Source organism: Helianthus annuus, chromosome 1 (assembly GCF_002127325.2).
Source record: "Helianthus annuus cultivar XRQ/B chromosome 1, HanXRQr2.0-SUNRISE, whole genome shotgun sequence".
NCBI classification, from domain to species: Eukaryota; Viridiplantae; Streptophyta; class Magnoliopsida; order Asterales; family Asteraceae; genus Helianthus; species Helianthus annuus.
Genome location: NC_035433.2, coordinates 85,519,489 through 85,529,532, shown reverse-complemented (window position 1 = coordinate 85,529,532; position 10,044 = coordinate 85,519,489). Strand labels below are relative to the sequence as shown.

The following is a 10,044-nucleotide window of genomic DNA, read 5'->3' as shown; positions in this document are numbered from 1 at the left end:
GGCTTTCAAGGGAAGATAAAAGCACAAGCGCGAGCTAAATTTAAGCAGTTACCAATGAGCTATATTAGATGCTAAATTCGCTACATTTTATTTAAGGTAAACCAAAAGGGTATACATGAACACACTTGAAAGCTTGTTTTATGAAACAAATTCAAATTAGAAGTGACATGCAAATAGATAAACCAAAAGGGTATACATGAACACACTTGAAAGTGCTTGAGATGCATGAATCTGTCGTCTTCAAATACATAGAAATGGACTTTGGTCAGTTGGTGCCCCTTTCGAATTAAAATTTGTGACTTCACTTTTTCTAGAAGCTTTCAAAAATTACATTTGAAAAACATATGGTACGTGACAAAACATGTGCCTTCCTAGATATGGGGAGTGCTAAGCCTAATCATATATTAATAAATTAGGATGAGTGATACGATAAAGACTCATGCGACATTTTAAAAAGCCAAGTGCAATGAATCTATGAATTAAAGCCTTAATGTTAAATAAAAAAATAATTATAAAAGTTGTAACAAACCGATAATTATTTGTACGCGTTGCTTTAATGTAAACCGGTTATTTATGTATTAAACGCTGCCATTAGTACAAATTATCTGGTTTCAAATTCTTAATATGATAATACGAATTTTTTATTTTTACCTTGGTGGATTTGGAAATGAAATATGAACATGATGTTGGGAACATTTTTTTAAATGTTGAGAAATAGAGAAATCTCAAAAGAACATTTATCATGTACATCTTACACACGTTATGAAACCAAAACTCAATCATAAATGAGAGCAATGATAGTATAAATGTTTGTATTAGTATATATTTTACCAGGAGCGGATTCAACAAAGTGTGAGGGGTTGCCCGTGCTACTCCTCAACTTTGTCTCCAAAGTGCATTACGAAGTGTGTTTTTTAATCGTTTTATGTATAGGATACCACTAAACAAATTCCGGTAGAGAAACCGTGGCCAGTAGTGGTGCTGCGGTGGTCCTGCGAAGTTGTTCAGCTAACAAACAGAAAAGAAGAAAATAGGGTATTTGTTAATACAAAAGCTATATGGGCTTTCTTTTTAAAACAAAACCAACTTAAGTTACTAAAAGAAGCCCAACTTTAATTTTAATAATTCTTTTTCACTTCATAAATATGCAGTCGTTAATATATTATTTTTCATGGTTTATGAATATTTTTATTTTAAGAGTTAATTATAAAGATAGTCCTTATGGTTTATTGAAAGTAACACATTTGAGTATTAACTTATTTTTTTAACAGGTTCAGGTTCTGATTTTATGGTTTCGATTTTGTAACACAAAGACTATCTGTGTAATTAACTCTTATTTTAAGTTTGACTCTTTGATGGTAAGCATTAATTTATTATGTTTTCAAGTTAGGGTGGACGGGGCGTTCTCGGGGAGGGCTTGCGGTGACCACATCCACCGATCGGGAACACCGCCGCCAACGTTGCGGGGACCCGAATCGGTGAGTGGATTCGGTGGTTGTTCAACGAGAGCGGTGAGGGAGAAAGATGATGGGCCCCATATTTCCAGCCAATCAAACCATTTTGTTTTTTTTTTTTTAATAAAAAAACAAGGGTAGTTAAGAGGGGAGTGGCGCCATCAAATTGGGGTGTTAGGGGAGTTTAAGAGGGGAGTTGACGTGGCACACGAGGATTGGTTTGGCGTAAGAGAGGGGACTCACCTATTAGGTGAGCACCCCTTACACCCTTACGCATACTGAATATGTGTTTTTTTTTTTTTTTTTTTTTTTGATTCATTCAAATAAGTTATTTTTATTATTACACCTAGAAGTATTTGAAAAGACAGTTTGGTAAATAACCTAATCAAATATTAAGAATTAATCAAGTCCGTTAAATGCCAATGAAAGTAATAGTAGAAGATGTCAAGAAAAGGTGAATTATCGGAATATTTTAGTTACTCTGATAGTAATAAGTAAAGATATGGAAAATTTAGAAACGTTTAATTACATTTGTACGTTATTATTGCATATAACGAAATCATTAAAAGATTGCTATTTTAAGGTTCTACAAATTGAAAAGATAAAAAAAATAAGAGGCGTAATTTACCTATTTACACGAATTGAACATGATTAATCCTCAAAGAAAAATCATTTGTTAACCCACCGTGAGACTACAGACATGGCCATTACAACATACTCTCGCTTGTTGTTACTTATTATTTAAGTCATAGGTTGTTGGTAATTTTAGTATTATAACCGTATTTTCGTGATATGGGATTAACTTGTCGACCAAGTTTATCTTGTTAATAATTGGATGAGTTAGGAGATGCGGGAGTGCATGCTCGTGTGATATTAACAAGATATGGCGTATTATCGGTTTTGATTTTATTTATAAACTTGTAAATTAAATGTGTATATATATATATATTTAATAACTAATCTTGGGCCTTTATATGATTAATTGGTTTTATTTATTTCCATGTGGGCTTTAGATTGCATGGATCAATCCGATGGTTTATTAAAAACCAAAACAACAAACCGTTGGGTTTTGGTGGAAGGGTCCATGTCAATTTGATAAAAATGAAAGATAATAAACCGATGTTTTTTGGTGTACATACTATGTACACGAAAAGGAAGATACAGTTTTTTTTCTCTTGGTTGAAACTTCAAAAACTGGTTCGAACATACGAACAAAAAACGGTACGCGACTTCTCAAAAATACCAAATTCGTTCTTGACGACTCTTGGTCTTATCTGATCAAATCTTTGAGTGTACCATCAAATGTTTGATCTGAAAGTGTTTCACGATTCCAAGAGAATCCAAGTTGTTTCAGTTTTATAGATTATTTAAATATTTTATGTAATATGTTAAATAACACTTAGTATGATTGTTCTATAGTTGGAGCCCAATCCGTCCATGGAAAAGATAAAGGCCAAGGAATATGCGTATTTTCTCCTCCAAGACGCCTTTACTTTTGTGTTTGTGTATACCCATGTTGATGAACCTATTGATATTTTTTAATAATATATAAATTGGTTAATTGGTGTGATGTAATAACCCACAACTTCAGGTTATTATCTTAACCTAACCACGTTAATTTAATCATACATTCATGGCACTGTATTTAACTAGAGTAGTTAAACGAGTCTACGTTGGTAATTCGGGGAATTACTAGAACACACACGAATAACTATAAACGGATAGTTTATATGAAATTTGTACATTACTTGACAATACGTGAATTATGTGTTAAAATGTAAATTACATGGTATTATGTGGCTTTTGTGTAAAAGTTATATTATTAGCGGTGTTTAGTGTATTGTGAAACTTTAATAACTACTCAAAACCCTTGAAGTTCCCACAAACTCACTGTACGACATTTCCGTCATTCCGAATCATCTCTAACCATCCCAAATCTCCTTCAATCATCCTTGGCTTCACAAGTTCACCCACATCAATTCCTGATCTTCAATTCATTTAGATTCAACTAGAGGTAAGTGTTTATGATTACATGTTGTTAATCTTGTTCTTTGATTCATACAAACCCTAGACATCCAAACAATTTGTATTTTGCTTTGTGATTGATGAACATGTGATAATTGTTGTAGACAAATAATTGTGCAATGATTGTTTGATGATTGCAGTATGATAATACTGATTGATTGATTGATTGATTTGATGCATGACATGATCGATTTCTGTGCATTTGGGGTTTTCTGTTCGTTACGTTGAAGAAAAGGGGTTTTTAGAACTATCAGACTTTGTGAAGTCACAAAGCCTTTTGTCCGTATTTGTTAAATCACAAAAGTTGTCCGTACTTGTGATTTAAGGGGTGTCCGCATTTGTAATTTCTTAAATGTCCGTATTTGTGATTTAAAACTGATCTGGCCCTTGTTTAGTTATATTAGTCCGCACATACAAGTCCTCAGTGATGTCCGTACTTAATTGGATTCCATGCCCCCACATAATGAGGTTATCTTGTCCGCACTTAGGGACCATTATAATGTCCGCACATACAGGTATATTCAGGCTGTGTCCGCATTTAATTGCTTAAAGGTTGTCCGCATATAAGACTCACTTAACTGTCCGCACTTAAGGGTTTATTAGGGGTCCGCAATTGTTGTTAATCTCAACATGTCCGTACATAATGTATCATGCTTGGTCCGCACGTAGAGTCTCTTATCGGTCCGCATATGTGGTTATTCGCAATGTCCGAACTTGTATATGGTTATAAGAAGATCCGAACTTAATATGTATAATATAAGTCCGTACTTGTGACTTGGAATATTGGTCCACACATGGGTTGTATCGTCTGCGCAATAAAAGAAAAAGGTACAAGTGATCCGCACATGGGTAGTAGCTATAATGGTCCGAAGATGTCATATTAACCTATCCGAACTTGTGTATTTGAATGCTAAATGATGATGTTTGACCGAACTTAAGATTGTAAAGGAAATATAAATTAATTACACTATTCCATAAATTGACTTGAATATATTATTATATTGTTGCAATCATTTAAGTTATAAATGTGTGGTTTGTATGGAAGAACATGTTAGTATAATTTTCTATTGTTTCTTTTAACGTGAAAGAATATATATCATAAGCTTTCAAACAATAATAGATTCACTTTAATATACAGTCACATATATTACTGTGTCTAGGGAGTAACCAAAAGTATAATATAGTCGTATAGGTCCGGATATGCATGCAATGTAAATTAATGTCGGTCCGAATTAATGTTGGAACAAGGAAGGTAGTCAGAATTTAAATTGCTCAGAATTTGTCCACATGGTCAGCACTTATGAACATATACACATGAAATAGTTTTGTGGTAAATTATGCATGTGGGCCGAGCATGTTTGGGAGTTAATTAACTCTGGATCTATTTTCTTTATTATGCATGAAACTACCAACGGGTCCGAGTTTAAACTAATAATTCAATATATGTTTAGTCTGTGTTCGCACTGAAGTCACCAACATACTGTGTTACTATACTGTATGATAAACATGTCAACCGTTAATCTGATCACATGAACATTACTGGGTTGTTTGGACATTTAGGGTATTGCAAAACCCTATTTGAACACATACTTACGTTTAACGTGCATTAGGTCGCGTGTAACGGACCTAACACATAACGCATAAAGACACGTTAACATACCGAGCAAACTAAGGTGAGTTCACTACTCTTTCTCAAGCATGCGTCCCGGGGGGACAAACAAACAAACAAACAATTATTCCTAGGAAGAATACTTTTCAAACTTTTATTCCTTGGAGGAATACTTTTTATAAATGTTGTGGTTTAATTTCGATGTTAGTTAATAAACTCAACACTATCACGAAAGTCCATACTTACTACCGAGATAGTTGCCTAGGAGGCAACGGGGTATTAGTTGATAACGCTATTAGGCTTGACAACCTTACACCGTACCTGTGAGGACGGACGTGAACTAATGACCTTAACCACATGGCCAATCACTACAAGAATGGGAGGCCATTAGCGGCGACACCAATACCGGCGACAGGCCTAATGTCGCCGCTATTGGTCGATCCGTGTCACACACCCTGAGACCAAACCCCAGCCGTTGATCAAAATCCTGATCTAACGGTTGGGGACTTAAAAGGCAATACCGGCGACGAAAAGTAGGTCATTAGCGGCGACAGCTGTCTCCACTAAAAGTCTGTGTCCCACATTAAATCCTAGCCACACAAATCTTATCCTGGTTAACCTAATAGCGGCGACAGGTAATCAGTACCGGCGACAGGCTGTCGCTGGTAAAAGTCAAAACGTAAAACTCCTTTATCAGCGCCTTTCCCTCTCTCCTCTTCACTTTCCCCCCCAAAACTCTTGCTTCCACCGCCGGAGACACTCGATTTTTTGCCCAATCGGTTAGTTTAACTTGTTTTATGTTACATTTCTTCTCTACATTTGTTACATACATGTTATAGGCTTTAATTTTTGCTCTTTTTTGTGTATTTTTGTGTTTGTGGAAGAAAATTCGGATCACCACCATCTTTTCTCCGGTCACCACCTTCACTTCTCCGGTCACCACCTGAAAAACCGGTTAGTTTTTTTTTTTTTTTTTTTTTTTAAGTTTAGAAATTGTATAATTTTTAGTTTAGGTATGTAAATTGTGTATGTTAGTATGTAAATTGTATAATTTTTAATTTAAGTTGTATGTGGGTATGTAAGTGTATGAATGAATGTATGTATGTTTGTATAATTGTTAGTATGTAAATTGTATAATGTAGGTGTATTTGAAAAATGTGTATGTAAATTGTATAATGGTTAGTTTTTTTTTTTTTTTTTAAGTTTAGAAATTGTATAATTTTAAGTTTAGGTATGTAAATTGTGTATGTTAGTATGTATATTTGTATAATTGTTAGTATGTAAATTGTATAATTTTTAGTTTAAGTTGTATGTGGATATGTAAGTGTATGAATGAATGTATGTATGTTTGTATAATTATTAGTATGTAAATTGTTAGTATGTAAATTGTATAATGTTAGTATGTAAATTGTAAATTGTTAGTATGTTTGTATAATTGTTGTATGTTAGTATGTTGGTGAAAAATGTTAGTATGTAAATTGTATAATTGTTAGTATGTAAATTGTATAATGTTAGTATGTAAATTGTATAATTGTTGGTATGTAAATTGTAAATTGTTAGTATGTAAATTGTATAATGTTAGTATGTAAATTGTATAATTGATGTATGTTAGTATGTTGGTGAAAAATGTGTATGTTAGTATGTATGTTTGTATAAAGTATGCAAATGTGTGTGTAAGGATGCAAATGTGTAGGTTTGAAAAAAATGTTAAAGTTTGATAATTTGTATAGTTTTAAAACATTTATATTTAAATTTGACAAATATATATTAGTTAGGAAATACCCTCTTTATATTAAAATCATCATTTAAAACATAAGGAGCTATGAAAATACCCGCCCGAAATATAAACCATTATGAAGAACATTACGAGCTTAAAAATCGTGTCTGATATTGAATTCATCATTTCAAACATAACGAGCTAAGAAAATACCCAATCGAAATTGAAATCATGATTTAAACATAACGTTCCGCCCAAAATTTAAAACAATCATTAAGAACATAACAAGCTTAAAAAACTGTGCCCGTGTTTTAATTAATCATTTTAAACATAACGAGCTTAGAAATACCCGCCCGAAATTGATTTAGAAATTAATTTCGGGTTGTCCCCGTTTATCTTGGGACTGCTTTTTGAATACTTTATCTCATTTAGGATGTGAATGTGTATTACATGATTGTTTGTTTAAGAAGGATCCGGTTATCATTTTCTCTTTGCTCCTCGGGTATATATATCATTACATATATACTTGGGAGCTAAGAGGAAATGCTGCTGAATTTTTCTTAAACAAACAATCATGTAATACACATTCACATATGAGATAAAGTGTTCAAAAAGTGGGTTTAGCAGCCTACCCTTGTCTTGTTAATCCTAAATTAGATTTTCTTTCAGTTGCATAATGCCTATCGATAAAAGTTGGATTGATTCCCCTCGTCATTCACCTCACTACAAGCAAGGACTCGAGTCATTTATCGAGATGTGTGAAAGAGTGATAAAAAACCACGATGAAGTTAGATGTCCGTGTACCAAATGTAAAAATTCCGGCTTAAAAACTATGGCAGAAATGAAATACCATTTGCGTATTAACAGTTTTTGGAAGGAATACACGAAGTGGACCTATCACAGGGACACGACTCCAATTGCAGAAGTAAACGATGTTGCGCCACAAGACGGTATGGTAAACATTATTGAAGACATTAGGGGGGAGCGTATGGAAGAAGATACATACCTTAACCAAGAGAACTCGAATGGAGATAGTAGCGGTGTTGTTGATGATTTTGAAGACCTGGTAAAGGAAGCTGAAACAGAATTATATCCTGGTTGTACCAAGTTTTCTTCTATCGACTTTTTAGCAAAGCTTTTGAATATAAAGGATACGTACCATTTTCAAAATGAAGGAGTAGATCGACTCCTCTCGTTGTTGCGAGAGTCAATGCCAGAAGGCAACAAGATTCCCCCTTCGTATTATGTAGCTAAGAAGACATTTAAGAAGATTGGTTTGGTATATGAGATGATAGATGTGTGCACAAATGATTGTGCTCTCTTTTGGAAAGAAAACGAGTCCTTGCAAAATTGTCCCGTTTGTAATGAGAGACGATGGGTCGATAAAGACACAAAAGGCACGAAGGTGGCTCGTAAGGTGTTACGATACTTTCCTTTGACGCCTAGACTACGACGTTTGTATTGTTCAAGGCACACAGCGAAAGATATGATATGGCATAGTACCGGACGATCGGAAGATGGGACTATGCGTCATCCAGTTGATGGATCTGCATGGCAAGACTTTGATAAAAAGTACCCAAACTTCGCGATGGAGCCACGAAATGTTCGCTTAGGGCTTGCAGCTGACGGTTTTAATCCCTTTATCAACGGTAGTGGATCCTCGACTCATAGCACGTGGCCGGTTATACTCACCACATATAATCTGCCTCCCTGGCTATGCATGCGAGAGTCCACATTCATGTTGACCTTGTTGATTCCTGGTCCTAAATCACCGGGGAAAGACATGGACGTTTTCCTTAGACCGTTAGTGGATGAGCTTAAGCAATTGTGGCAGACAGGTGTACGTACTAAAGACGCAGCAACAAACACATACTTCACAATGAAGGCGGCGTTGTTATGGACCATAAATGACTTTCCAGCCCGTAGTAGTCTATCAGGTTGGAGCGGACAAGGCTACATGGCATGCCCAACTTGTAACCAAGACATTCCTTCAATACGTGTAACTGGTAAATGTGCTTATGTTGGTCATCGCCGGTTCTTAGAAGCCAACCATCCTTGGAGAACAAGTCTCGACTTTAACGGGAGACCCGAGACACGAGACCCTCCGAGGCAGTTTAGCCCAGCTGACATAGAAGCTCAACTCGGTCGTTTAATTAATCGTCTACCAGGCAAGCATCCAGATTTTGGAGGTGGGAGGATAACCCGGTCAGATTTCGAGTTGAACTGGTCCAAAAGAAGCATATTTTTTGACCTTGAGTATTGGTCTTCTCTGCAGCTGAAACATAACTTAGATGTAATGCATATAGAGAAAAATGTGTGCGACAGCTTGCTCGGTACTCTTCTAATGAACGATAAGAGCAAAGACACGCCAAATGCGCGGTCCGACTTGGAAAAACTAAACATTCGGCCGACACAATGGCTGAAACAATCGGGTGGCAAGTTCTTAAGTCCCCACCCAAAGTACTGATTCAAGTCCGATGATCGAAAACTTTTTTGTCAGTTTATAAAAAATGTTAAATTACCAAATGGGTTTGGATCTAATATCAGTAAGAGGGTGACAGATAACAATGCTAACATTACCGGGTTGAAATCTTATGACTGTCATATCCTCATGCAACGTTTGATACCGATTGGGGTTAGAGGGCTTTTGACTAAAGATACATCTACACCAATAGTAGACCTTTGTATGTTCTTTAAGCAACTTTGCTCTAGAACACTATCGGTGGATGATATGAAGAAAGCAAAGGATGACATTGTTACCATCTTATGCAAGTTAGAGATGATCTATCCACCTGCGTTTTTTGACATTATGGTTCATTTACTTGTGCATTTACCTGATGAAGCGATTGCATGAGGTCCAGTAGCTTTTAGATGGATGTATCCATTTGAAAGGTACATGAAAAAACTAAAGAACTATGTCAAAAACCCGGCAAGGCCTTATGTGTTTGAAGAAGCTCTAACATTTTGTTCAATGTACCTTAAAGATGTTCAGACTAAGTTCAATCGCCCAGATAGAAACGCTGATGTCGTTGTTGAAAAAAGAAAGTTATGGGTGTTTGAGTCCAAATGTCGTCCTGTTGGCGCAACAAAGGACAAATATCTATCATTCATCGAAAAAAGCAAGATGGAATGGTTTGTCCTCGAAAATTGCGCAGAAGTTAGGGAGTACATGAAGTGAGTGCTTCTATCTTTAACTTTTCATAATCTGTTAATTGGTATTTTTCATTCCTTTCTTATAT

The 10,044-nt window shown here is 35.4% G+C and overlaps 1 protein-coding gene across 1 annotated transcript; it reads left to right on the top strand.

Moving 5' to 3' along the window:
- The first annotated feature begins 7,637 nt into the window (after nucleotides 1-7,637).
- LOC110924501 lies at nucleotides 7,638-9,659 on the top strand. The gene is made up of 2 exons (XM_022168528.1): nucleotides 7,638-9,265; nucleotides 9,353-9,659. Exons 1-2 carry the CDS (start codon nucleotides 7,638-7,640, stop codon nucleotides 9,657-9,659), a joined length of 1,935 nt encoding a protein of 644 aa, XP_022024220.1.
- The last annotated feature ends 385 nt before the right edge of the window (nucleotides 9,660-10,044 follow it).

Bases quoted from the DNA above. Each gene is read 5' to 3' on its own strand.
- LOC110924501 (XM_022168528.1), top strand. From the start codon at position 7,638: ATGGCAGAAATGAAATACCATTTGCGTATTAACAGTTTTTGGAAGGAA. The intron at 9,266-9,352 runs GTACTGATTCAA...ATCTAATATCAG, and splicing joins TTCTTAAGTCCCCACCCAAA to TAAGAGGGTGACAGATAACA.